We start from the raw sequence: 12,482 nt of genomic DNA on the forward strand, positions 1-12,482 counted from the left end.
GGAAAATAATAGTTTGGGCCTACACAACAACTCATTGCTGCCAACGTGAACTACTGATCCTCGCCCACATTTTGTGTTTACACAAAAGTTTTTTGTTTTTAAATAAGGGCACATAATGCTGTACTAAGCTTTACACAGTTCAATAACACAATTCACGAATACATTAAAACATATTTCTCAATTCAAAACAACTTTACGCACGTCATTCATTTCATTTAAATGTCAAATGTACTACATTTCCCATGAGCACTTGCTCGACGCAACCAGCGGATGCGATAAGCCAATCAGGCCGTGGGAAAATTTGTATCCTTTCAGTGATTGGCTAATTTTGTATCTTCCTTCCCACAATGCTTTGCTGCAACGCTGTGGAATTCAAATCAAGCCGACCAATCAGAAGGGGACGTGAGGAGAGACGCAAGTATTTAAAATTTGTATTAGAAACTGTTTTCATAAGGCAGGACGGGACTCCAGGCTAGCTATCGTCGGATACGGCTTTCAGGTTATTCCATATTTATCGCCGATTATTTTAGATTCTTATGTTTGAATGCGCCGGGTTGACCTCTAGAAACTATCGTGAATTAACACTTGCGTCCACAAAGAGTAAACGTAAGTTTTGATTTAAACCGATAAGTGTATGGAAGACAGCTAGCTTCCCAGGCTGAAAGTCGATTGAGTTAGGGGCTAACAATAGTTTGAGCCTTGCAGCTATCGTCACAACGTCGGCCGTAGAGGGGGAAATATTTTTTTTGTAAGTAGACCGAATATTTTTTTTAATACAACATGAGTGCTGGTACTGCAAAACCGACGCACCCGTCGACACATGTGGATCCGAAATCCGCACCTCTGAAAGAAATCCCAGATATTCTTGTTGACCCACGCACCAAGAAAAGATACACGAGAGGACGGTTCCTGGGGAAAGGTGGCTTCGCGAAATGCTACGAAATTACAGACGTGGCGACGAAGACTGTTTTCGCTGGCAAAATAGTGCCCAAAGCTTTGATACTGAAGCAGCACCAGAGGGAGAAGATGACTTCGGAAATCGCCATTCACAAAAGTCTAAGTCACGCGAATGTGGTCGGATTCCACGGGTTTTTCGAGGACGACGACTTTGTTTTTGTGGTCCTGGAAATCTGCAGGAGAAGGGTGAGTGGAGTGCATGAAATTAAAACTTTTATTTTCCTCCCAGCATAAAGGTCGAAGGCCCGACGGTTAACATGGCGGCCTCTTCCGCTGTCCTCTCTCAGCCTATCCAAATGGAAAGCTTAAATTAGACAAAAATTCAATGGAGTTTTGAACACAAACCACCAACACTTGTATTAACCCTCTCACGCAACAAAATAACGTTTCCCTAAGCATGTTTTTAACACTTTCAGTCCCTGCTGGAGCTGCACAAGCGTCGTAAAGCCGTGACTGAGCCTGAAGCTCGCTATTACATGACCCAGCTGCTGAAGGGTGTCCAGTACCTGCACAACAACAAAGTCATCCACAGAGACCTGAAGCTGGGCAACATCTTCCTCAATGATGACATGGATGTCAAGATAGGTACTGTCTTTGGAACAAACCTCACCTGCGGTTCTTTTTGTCTCAATCGACACGGATCAGCAACAATAAACATTTGGTGTTAATAGTGAGGGATAAGTTTATATTGCTCAAAAATAAAAAAAAAATGTCTGCCAGTTTAAAAAAAAAATGTCTGCCAGTTTTGAATGAGAAGGGCTTGTGAAGAAATGCACATCTCCCACAGTCATGGTTAGAGTACGCCCTGGATTATTCACCTTTAAAACCCCATCAAATTTGATCTCTAGCTATGAAATAGACAGAGTTATATTACAGCCATTATTATTTTAATGCTGATTAGCTGTGGCAGCCATCTTGGATTGAGGTGACTCCAAAAGTCATTCAGTTGTAGATGTTTTCTGTGAGTTTTCTTCAAATCTGTCCACTGGTTGATGAGATGTTTGGCTAATGGTACATTACTCYGTCTTTGCTTTTCTTGCTTTGTGACAGTGTTCTGATCTGCTGTTAAACAGACCTTTTTTTCTTCTTCTGCTTCTAGGCGACTTTGGTTTGGCAACTAAGATTGAGTTTGATGGYGAACGAAAGAAGACTTTGTGCGGAACGCCCAACTACATAGCTCCTGAGGTGCTTTGTAAAAAAGGCCACAGTTATGAAGTGGATGTCTGGTCACTTGGGTGCATATTGTAAGTGCACAGCTACCAACACACATTTTTTTTAAGTGAGTAAGTGTAGTAACGCCTGCATCTGTTCCCTCAGGTACACTTTGTTGGTGGGCAAGCCTCCGTTTGAGACCTCCTGTTTGAAGGACACCTACAGTCGCATCAAGAAAAACAACTACACCATCCCCTGGGTAAGATGACTAAACAGAGAATGTAACAATATCCTTAAAAATACCATTGTCTGGGGTTTTTGTTTGTTTATATATATATATATATTTTAGTATGCACTAATTTGCCCCTTCTGCATGACCTGAACTCTGCAGCACGTCAACCCAGCCGCCGCGGCTCTCATCAAAAGGATGCTGCACGCCGATCCTTCCCAGAGACCGACCGTCGCYGAGCTGCAGAGCGACGAGTTCTTCACGTCGGGCTACATCCCCCTGCGCCTGCCCACCACTTGTCTCACTGTAGCCCCGCGCTTCTCCATCGCCCCCTCCACGGCTGCAGAGCTCAGCCAGCGACGCCCTCTGACGGCTCTGAACAAGGGTAACAAAGCTTGGGATTTTTCAGGGATGATATTTTAGCTTCACTGGAAATGAGATAAGTTGAGATAAATATAGTTTTTTTTTTCTTTTTCAGTTGGCACAGAGAAGATGGAGGTGAAATATGAGCCCGCRCGAAGGTGACAGGTTTCTGCTGACCTGACAGTGTTTGTGATTTAGCTGTTCAGGGTTGCTTGTGTATTCTTTTATGTTTTTGTATATAGACTAAATGATTTTGCGTTCTCTGCAGTGAGACTGAACAATCAGAAAACTACCTGAAAGACATGCTGCTGCARCTGGAAAGCATCAATGCATCCAAACCCTCGGAGGGGCCCCTCATCAGACAGGGTCGGTGCACATTTCTCASCATCACTTTGTTTCATTTGATCATTACTTGCTTTAGTTAAATGTTAGAATAGATTAAAGCCATGTCAGTGTTCATACAGTGATATTGTTGTTTCTTATGTAATTCCAGAGGAAGCAGAAGATCCTGCATGCATCCCCATCTTCTGGATCAGCAAATGGGTTGATTACTCAGATAAATATGGTCTAGGTAAGCGTCACTCCCTGCACTAAGAAAACACTGWTTTGAAGCTTTACATTTGTTTGACTTTTAGCTAAATATCTTACAAACCTCTGGAGAGTTTTTATTGAATATCTCAGGAAATGATGATCAAATGTATACCTAAAACTGATTAACTTTTGAAGTTGATCAAATTCAAAATGACCCCCTCAATCAACTGATCTTGTTCAACACAAGACTGTCTATAACTCACCTTTACAGATATTAAATTAACAATTTATACAGTAATTTGAGGTCCATTTTACACTGAAACGATCTGGAAATGTTGGATTTTTCCAGTTGTCGTTGTGAAAACGTTGCACATTCACTCAGTAATGCTGTGTTCACAATTGTTTAGGTAAGACTGCAAAAGATGTTGAATGTGCTGCAGTTTCCATGTCAGGTCACTAGTGGGCTCTGGTGAATTTTCAACAACACACACATGTCTCAGTCTCCAGGATGAAAACGTTTTGTTTGTTTTAACTTAAAATTATAAATCTTAAAAAGATTCAGGTAAATTTAAACTGCAACCATGGTGCACATTTGCAAACACCTCTGTCTAATAAAACTTTTTAAAATGTACTCCAAAAGTCCAAGTACTTGTTAAAAGTATACTAATTAACAGAGATGTTTGAAAAACAGAAAATGACTGGTAAAAATGAAATTCACTGATTTAGAAAAGTACTTAAGTCATAAAACTTTTAAAAGTAATCGGGAAAGTAAAAGTACTTTGACACACTTGTGTTGTGTGTGTAACGAGGTGTTACATTTTAGGCACAGAAAAAAATGTTTTAATATAATTTTTATGCTTTGAATGTAATGAGATAAAAGTAAAAGCTATAATATAATATAATATATACACACCTGGTAAAACTACAGGTCCTCAAATTACTTACTGTAAGTACTGTAACAAAGTAAATGTACTTTACTATACACCTGCTAACCAAGAGTTTATACTGTTTTTCTTAAAGGCTACCAGCTGTGTGACAACAGTGTGGGTGTTCTGTTCAACGATTACACTCGTCTCATCATGTACGCTGATGGAGACAGTCTGCAGTATATAGACAAGACTGCTGCTGAATCCTTCCTCAGTGTTCGCTCGGTTCCCTCTGCTCTCAACAAAAAGGTCTGGAGATGAAGATTTAATGGTTTTTTTCCTTTTATAAGTGTTGTTTGTTTTAGACAATGTCTCGTAGTTAAAGTGTTTTTAAAACCTTTTGTATTGTAGATAACGCTGCTGAAATACTTTCGCAACTACATGAGCGAGCACCTGCTGAAAGCCGGGGCCAACATGGCGCGACGGGATGGAGATGAGCTGGCGCGGCTGCCTTACCTCTCCCTGTGGTTCAGAACTAAAAGCGCCATCGTCCTGCACCTCAGCAACGGCACCGTCCAGATCAACTTCTTCCAGGTTGGACAAGAAATGCTTCAACTCAGACTCTTTTTTCTTCCCCTCATCCTCATTGTGCTTCATCCTCACAATCTTTGTATTTTTTTTCTTACTTCCCAGGACCACACTAAGCTCATCCTGTGTCCTCTGATGGGCGCCGCCACCTACATTGACGAGAAGCGGGACTTCCGCACGTACAAGCTGTCTCTGCTGGAGGAGTTCGGCTGCAGCCCGGAGCTGGCCAGCCGCATGCGTTACGCCAAGCTGATGGTCGAGAAGCTGCTGGTCAGCAAGCCTTCCTCTGTCGACAGTTAGACAAGTTTTTTCCCCGACACTTCAATCACTGTCTCGTATAGTCCCAGAACTTTGAAGTTGTGTGCTTTGTTTCAAGGGAGGCAATTCTTTTCAAMCCCCTCATTTTCTTAAATGTCTTTCTTAAAACTCTGACTTTCTTCATAAAGCTTATACTATTTGACATAAACGTTCCTGCTAACATTACTGTTGATCTGTTGAAATAAACTTGAAAGCAAAGACAAACAATCTGTTAAAATACATCAACAAAAAGTTGCGAAGTTCCTCTTTTAAAAAAAAATATGGATATTTTATCTTTTTTGTTCGTGCTTGAACTCTCCAGCAGTGAGGAGACGAGCCTCTCCAACACTGCAGATGAGTAAACCTCTGGTCTTTTTGATRTTTACAGGTTTTGTTTGTTTGCAGAGAAGTGCACCATGTTTATACGTCTCTATCATGTACATTCTTCTGTCATTTCCTGTTTTGTTTTTGTTATTTTGTAACTTTTTTTTTTGTTTGTTTTAGATGAGAGGTTTTTCAACAAGGTAAACACACTTGTACATACTTTTGAAAATGATTTAAAAATTGAATACCTCTGACCAAGCTTAAATAAAGACTCTTTTTGGAACAAAAGCCTTTCTTTCGTCCACTGTATTTTATTTATTTTTCTATTTCAGGGTATTCTTTTTGAAATCCTTGTTTCCTAATGCGTGTTAATGGTTGAATGTTCTCAGAACAGTTAATCCTTTAAAGGTAGAGTTCTTGGTGATCTGAAKAAGTATAAACAATTAGCATCTTGCCTGTTGCAGATAGTGCTAAATCACAATTTGCAGGTTTTTTTTTTGTCAAAGACCAAAGTGGTTTGCTGCTGTTTTTGAAGAACGTTAGTCTTAAAGTAGGTATTGTAAATGTGCAATGGTTTTTGCTGTGTACTTCACATTACATAGTAGGGTTGGGCAATATTGGGGAAAAAAGTAATCACAATTAATTGTACTATTTAATTGATAAATAATATGACAATTAATCCATTGGAGTACCTTAATGCCCTAATATCTTAGTCATGACCAATTTAAATCACTAGTGGGGAAGATTTGCTCTGTCAAAATCTGTTCCAAATTGTGTCCAAAATACAGACTTCAGGATATAAATCTATTTTTAAATTGTGTTGACAGACCAAGTAAAACCGGAGTTATTATAAATAAATTACAGAACTTTTTTTTTTGTTTATTATATTTGAAGCAGAGAGCAGCATTGAGCGGAYTGACTGGGGAAATCCCTAGTCAGTCTACCTGGTGGCATTACAGTAATCATATTAACCGTCAAGTGCCAAAAAATAATTGATTAAAGTTTTTCTGACGATTAATTGCACGATACAATTTTGCCCAACCCTATTACATAGGTACGAGCACAGAGGCTGTAATAGATCTGGGTGCTTCCAAAAGGAAAATATTTCTGCATAAATTATTGGGTAGTTAGAAATTGACAGCGATGTGAAAGTGTAAAAGGTTTGTACAAATTCTTGAGGATTAATGTTCATAGCAGAAATCCATTTAATTCTTGTCAAAATTAAACTGGTTAAATCAATTTAATGTTTTAAGTCATTATCAGTCAAATCAGTTTTTTGATTAAAATATAATTTACAAGATTTTAAAGTATGAGAACACCTATTTTAAATGCTATTATTGACAAGATTGGTCATAACCATTCAACAGAATCTTAAAAAAAACCAAACTATCTCTTTATAATTTAATATGTACACCTCAATCTTACATAAACTCAAAATTTCCTTCTCTTTGTCATATTAACACCCTACATAAAATCTTTCTGTTGTCGACAAAAGCAGCTTTTAGCTACGGCAGCTGTTAAAAAGAGGACATAAGCCAGCACACATTGAATAGAAATTTTATTACATTTGGTAATACTTTTCTCCTTTGAACATAACATGGATTTACAATATGAAAAATTAAAACAGCAGCAGTTTTAAAAGAAACTGGAATGCAGTCATCTAAAAAGTAAAGCTGGTACAGTGTGGCTATGTGCAATTAAAATCAAATCAAATTGAGCAGCTTCATATTTTTTAGCTTATGTTTTTGGACATCTAAGATTTGTGGGATGTGTAGTTTTTAGTATTGAATTATCTTGGATTTTGAATTACAGCAGACAGGAATATCCTGCTCCTGAATTTTGTCTTTAAAAACATCAAAGAGAGAAAAACCACAGCAAGAAAGTGAACTTTAGATTTTCCTGAACAGCCTCATTTGTTGATGTATTTTAGTATCTCTTCCACGCAGCAACAAAAGGACTTCTGATGGAAAATGTCTTCAGTAGTGGAGTAAAGAAACATCTCCGCTGTGATGTCCAATCAGCAGTGTGTGTTCTCCTGCCCATCGAGCCAGCTGCCAGTCTTCATCCTCTGGAGCCTCCACCTGACGGGACGTTGGTTTTCCCAGCTCCCACACACACACACACCCGCTCTGGCTCAGGCCCACCACGCTGGAGTGATGAACGTCTGCCTCACACAGCCTGCAGAGCACACAGAGATCGTTGCACGAAAAGAAACACTCAAAACGAGAGTCTAGTCTTCCGTTACTTTTCTCATCTCACCTGCCAGACCAGGCTTCGGGTGGATAGAGTCGAGCACCCAGGACGGATTTTCCACTCAGAGGGTTTATGCCGACTAAAGAGAACAAGGCCGTGTTCGTCTCCTCTGAAAACATCTGATCTTTGATTTGATCTTTTTTTTCTTCTTCATCCAAGGAGCTTAGAAACTGGTGTTGCAGCAGGACCAACAAAACTCCCTGCACATTTATAGAAAAAAAACAACAACAGTAAAAACAAAGCAGGAATTAAAACTAAAGCTTACAATACTACAGTCATTTGTAGAAAAACGAGCTACTTACACAGTGAGAGTAACCTCGGAGACAGGCCATGTTTGATAAACCGTGGCCCAGCAGGACTGTGCACAGCAGCTGTCCAGTATTTAAATTCCTTTAAAACAAAACCAACAAAAGTTTACTAATCTCCCTGGTTGAAACACATGCAGACAGAATTCCAGGAGTTTTCATTTACTGACATATCTATCTCTCTAAAAATAAAGAAAAAAAAATGGAGATGTGAATGAATTTCTACCTGCAATTTTCCTATTCGCCACTAGGGGGTRCAAACTCATCGTGAACACAACACAAACTGTCGTTTCCAAAAACATTGATCCATTTAGTGCCAAACTTCCACGCATCACATGTTTGGATATAATAAAGCAGGCAGAAAATGTTATCAGAAAGATAGGATTATGTTGGCTAATATTCATAATGGCTGCTAACACCAAACAAAGTATAACAAAAAAATGTAAACAAAATTTTATGGATGTAAAAACACAGTAAGAGAGGTCTTCAAGCTGCACTAATTGAATAATTGCAGACAAACAAACAAAAAACACATTGTGCAAACATTTATGAAATAGAAATCATTTAAACAATTTAAAACTGATGTTTTATTATATATATATATCCATCCATCCATCCATTTTCTGTACAATGAGCTTTTGGCAAAAAAAGGATAAATATTTTATTTTTTTAACTTTGCATGTCATATTAATGCTTTTTGATTTTATGTCTACAGTTTGAATTGACAAATAGGAGCAGAAAGTTTCCACTTTACAATAAAATGTTTCTTTTTTCAAAAGAGTAACATCTCACACACACGAATACACAATTACCTTTGAATTTTTCAGCACACACCACAACTCTAAAACCAATTCTTTTTAAATGTATTGTTATTGGCTTTTGTTCATATTTACATTTTGCACATTTGTTTCATTATTTTGTATTGTGTGTTATTTGTTTTAATATTTCTTTTGAGTATTGCACATTTTTCTTCTACTGTATTTGAGCACAATGCTAGAACATTGCAAATTTCCCCACTGTGGCACARATAAAAGATGACTCTATATTTGCTTCACCATATGAGCAAATAAACCTAAAAGCAAAAATAAAATGTAAAAACAAAAAAGTGACAGGATCTGATWTAAAAATCTGTGATTTAATGTGAACTGAAGTTAGCTGTGCCTCATCCCAAGCATGTTCCTACTCTCACCAGATGAAGAGGCGTCCGCCTTCATCCATACCAATTAGAGCGTCAGGAAGCTCGTCCACAGGAGCGAGGGCGCCGACACAAACACCGGGAGACACGAGAGGCTGACGACTTAAACAGCTGAAGGAGACAGAAGCGAGACACTGAAACATGTGTCCGTCGGTGCAGCGAGAGGACGCGAGGGAGGAGAGGGCCACARCCTTACCTGCTGCCGTCTGACAGTGTGAACACCTGCAGGGTGGAGCCTGTTGCTGAGTGGGAGGAGGTGACCACTCGGGACTTGTACAAACCTACAACTACYTGCATGACCCCCTCACATAGCAGCATCTCAGTGAGGCTGAGGCACGACAGCGTTCTGAGCACAAAGATACAAACAAAAACTATCTTCTTTTTGTGATGAACTTTATATGGCTGAAATACGAACTTTTCACAAAAACTAAGGAAATTTGTGTTCTGTAGATTATTTCTTTGTTGTAACAATGCTTATTGRAACTAAATCTTATAACGTTGGAAAGTCTGTTRATTTCCCTTTTAAATGGCGCCACATTTGTAAGGAACATGCATTTGTGGGATGAGCTATAGAGCTGAGTATGTGGGCTGTGCACATGAAAAAATAGCCAAACAACWTTTTTTGCTGTTGCAYTYTTGTTTTGAGYTTCTGGTRCCCCCAGWTGSTGCCAATCAGGTGCTGCTATAAGATTTATTGCCAAGAAGCATTGTTATRTCAAAGAAATAACCCAACAAACACAAATTTCCTTAGGTTTTGTGCTAAGTTTACATAGTCGAGCATTTTCAGGTCAAACCCAACTTTGTTAGGTTTGTCTCTAATGGATTCAGATTTTTAAAGGCTTTAAAAACAGATTCAGAAATCATTCTAAGATACTGAACAGCGTCAGCACAAACAGCTTGTTTTTCAGGACAGTCAGGTCAAATCTTTATTTTATAGCTTAACACAAAATTTTTGCGCGCGCGCACACACTCACACACACCCACACACACGCACACACAAACAAATAAAATCCAATTTAAAATGTTTTAATATATGTCAGGTAGGGGCGCAATGATACAGAAAATTCATGATTCGGTTCGGTTCAATACTTTAGTGTCATGGTTCGATACCAAAAAAGAGACATTTCCATGCCCTTTTTAACTTGTAATTTATTTAAATTAATTATGAACATTTGTTTAACCTCAAAAGTACAGTTTTTTTAATTAAATGTTGCTGAAACAGAAGTTTCTCACTGGATCTGCGCTCGAAAATGCAGCCTAGGTGGAGTAGTCGAACACAGATCCACTGATCCTTCAACACAGAGCATCTTCAGAAGACATGTTGATAAAATAAAAAAAAAAAAATCTGTATTGTTCGATACAAGTGTGTATTGAACCTAATGCACTGTATTGAACGGTTCGTTACAGGTACATGTATTGTTGCACCCCTAATGTCAGGGTCTCACTATACCTCACTTCTCTGATTTCCAGCTGACCAAGAGTCACACACATGAGGTCTGCAGCRTCTGGGACAGGAAACACATTGATCACAGGCTGCAAAAATAAACAAAAAATACATGTTTATTATAGAAATATGTTTATTATTATAGACAAACTGTGGTGATATAAGTGTAGGTTACAGTGGATTTGGCTGAAACCTTTTATCCAAGGAATAACTTGCCTCTTTGAAAGTCCAGGTGTGCTTTAAGCTCCAGCCAGAAGCTGAAGTCTGACTCCAAAGGCACACAGCCCAGGTTCCTGCTGCTGCTACAAACAATCCTCCTGATGATCCAGAAAGACAGCATGCATCCACCAGAGAGCCTCCTGCTGCAGCCTGAAAACACACAAATACTTTGTACTCAAAAAGGGAAGCTGTGGATGAAACACATTATTTTCAGCAAATAAGCCAAGAGGTGATTTCTAAACTGAACAAAAGGCACAAAAAGTTTTTTTTTGTTTACCTTTAGTGTGTGGGTGTGTCTCACAATGCACCGGTCTGTGGTTTCCTCTGCCGCCTGTATGTCAGGCCCAGATGAGTCTCCCGACAGATTTGGACATGCAGCAGGTTGGACTTTGTGACACTGGTCGCTCACAGCCGGCTCGAATGAAGCCTGAGTGTGGCAGCCTGGGGAGAAGGGAGGCAGGCGGGGGGTGGATGGGTACGGAGACAGAGTCTGTATGGACGGACTGTGAGGAGGAGGGAGGTTGAGGGGCGGGGCAGCAGGGGAGAGTGTCAGAGGAGTGACTCCTAAGGAGGGCAGCAGCGGGCTGGAAGCTGCGGTGGGGGAGGGCGGACGAGGAGTTATAAACGAGCAGTCCACCGAAGCAGGAGGAGAGTTCAACACAAGCTGAGAGCCACAAGATCCACACCGGGTCTTATTATGAATCAGTCTGTCTTTGGAAAGGTTTGTGTTGGGTTCAGACGGTTCTGCTAAAGAGCATCGGCCACTGTTGGGCAACTCTTGTGCTGCTTTGGTTTTATTACATGCTTGTAAAGAGGTGATGTCTGAAGGCTTCTCTTGAGATTCATTTTGACAGTGATCAGRTAATAGAGTCTTGGTGGCAGCTCTGCTTTCTCCTTGGTTTCTGGTTGTCTGGTCAACTAAAGAACTGGACAATCCACAAAGCTGGGTTTGTTTTTCAGCAGCTGGCTGCTCTTTAAACTCACCTGAATGTGCAGCGACAGTTTCATTCCCTTTGAGCTGTGGTGCAGCCACAGAGTTACAGCTATTAGGTCTGTGTGTGCTGCTGATGGATGTGCAGCTAAGGTTTTGAACGTAAGGGGTCACGGCTTTGTGCTTCGTCTGTCCACAGACCCCGTGGTCTTCTGTCTCTGCGTGGAGCTGCTGTCGCTCCACTTTAGATTCTGGATTATTATTGTCAGGCACCTTCCTAGGCGAGTCCCCGCCAACCGACTCATCTGTCAGGTTGAGTTCTGTTGACGAGTCCTGCAGATGTCTTTGCTGGTCTTTGTCATCGGGGCAGGGCGGGTCCGGAATCGTTGGTGTGAAGCTGAGCGGGAGAGGAAGAAGCGTCGCGGGGTCGTCGACGCTGCTGCGAGCGTTGCGTGGCGGTGTCGAGAAACCTTTGACTCCCGACTCCACAGCGACCTCGCAAAGTTTAAGCAGCTTCATGGAGGCGAACTGATCGTCTGGGAGGTGAAAGTCTTGATGGACGTCTAAGCTTCTCAGGCTGCTGATGAGCGCGACGGGAAACAGGGACGGGGTAGGAAGATGAGACGTTTGAGCTGGGGAAGATGAGGATGGCAGGAGGAGAGATTGCCAGCTTGATGTTCCTAAAGGACACAAAGTGGAAGAAAAAAAAAAAACAAGACTGTAACATGATGGAAGGGTACTAATTTGTAAACACAATTCTTATTAAAAGTCACCCAGCTTACGCCATTTCAACTTCTGTCCACTCATATCAAACCCAGTCTGCAGTGA

At 40.4% G+C, this 12,482-nt stretch overlaps 2 protein-coding genes across 2 annotated transcripts in view; one reads left to right on the plus strand and one right to left on the minus strand.

Annotated features, from left to right (window-relative positions):
* Positions 1-424: 424 nt before the first annotated feature.
* Positions 425-5,598, plus strand: plk1 (polo-like kinase 1 (Drosophila)). The gene is made up of 11 exons (XM_014015861.1): positions 425-1,143; positions 1,374-1,542; positions 2,057-2,201; positions 2,275-2,368; positions 2,501-2,723; positions 2,817-2,859; positions 2,970-3,067; positions 3,195-3,272; positions 4,253-4,407; positions 4,510-4,692; positions 4,792-5,598. Exons 1-11 carry the CDS (start codon positions 781-783, stop codon positions 4,984-4,986), a joined length of 1,746 nt encoding a protein of 581 aa, XP_013871315.1. The 5' UTR covers positions 425-780; the 3' UTR covers positions 4,987-5,598.
* Positions 5,599-6,848: 1,250 nt separating this feature from the next.
* palb2 (partner and localizer of BRCA2) overlaps positions 6,849-12,482 on the minus strand; it is an 11,317-nt gene continuing 5,683 nt past the window's right edge. The window contains exons 6-13 of the mRNA XM_014015862.1: positions 11,001-12,334; positions 10,721-10,873; positions 10,511-10,593; positions 9,257-9,406; positions 9,055-9,171; positions 7,863-7,950; positions 7,567-7,760; positions 6,849-7,485 (exon numbers count right to left, since the gene is read on the minus strand). Coding sequence (XP_013871316.1) covers positions 7,284-7,485; positions 7,567-7,760; positions 7,863-7,950; positions 9,055-9,171; positions 9,257-9,406; positions 10,511-10,593; positions 10,721-10,873; positions 11,001-12,334 — 2,321 coding nt within the window. The 3' untranslated portion in view covers positions 6,849-7,283. The remainder of the gene's footprint in view (positions 7,486-7,566; positions 7,761-7,862; positions 7,951-9,054; positions 9,172-9,256; positions 9,407-10,510; positions 10,594-10,720; positions 10,874-11,000; positions 12,335-12,482) is intronic.

Source organism: Austrofundulus limnaeus, unplaced genomic scaffold, assembly GCF_001266775.1.
Source record: "Austrofundulus limnaeus strain Quisiro unplaced genomic scaffold, Austrofundulus_limnaeus-1.0 Scaffold135, whole genome shotgun sequence".
NCBI lineage: Eukaryota > Metazoa > Chordata > Actinopteri > Cyprinodontiformes > Rivulidae > Austrofundulus > Austrofundulus limnaeus.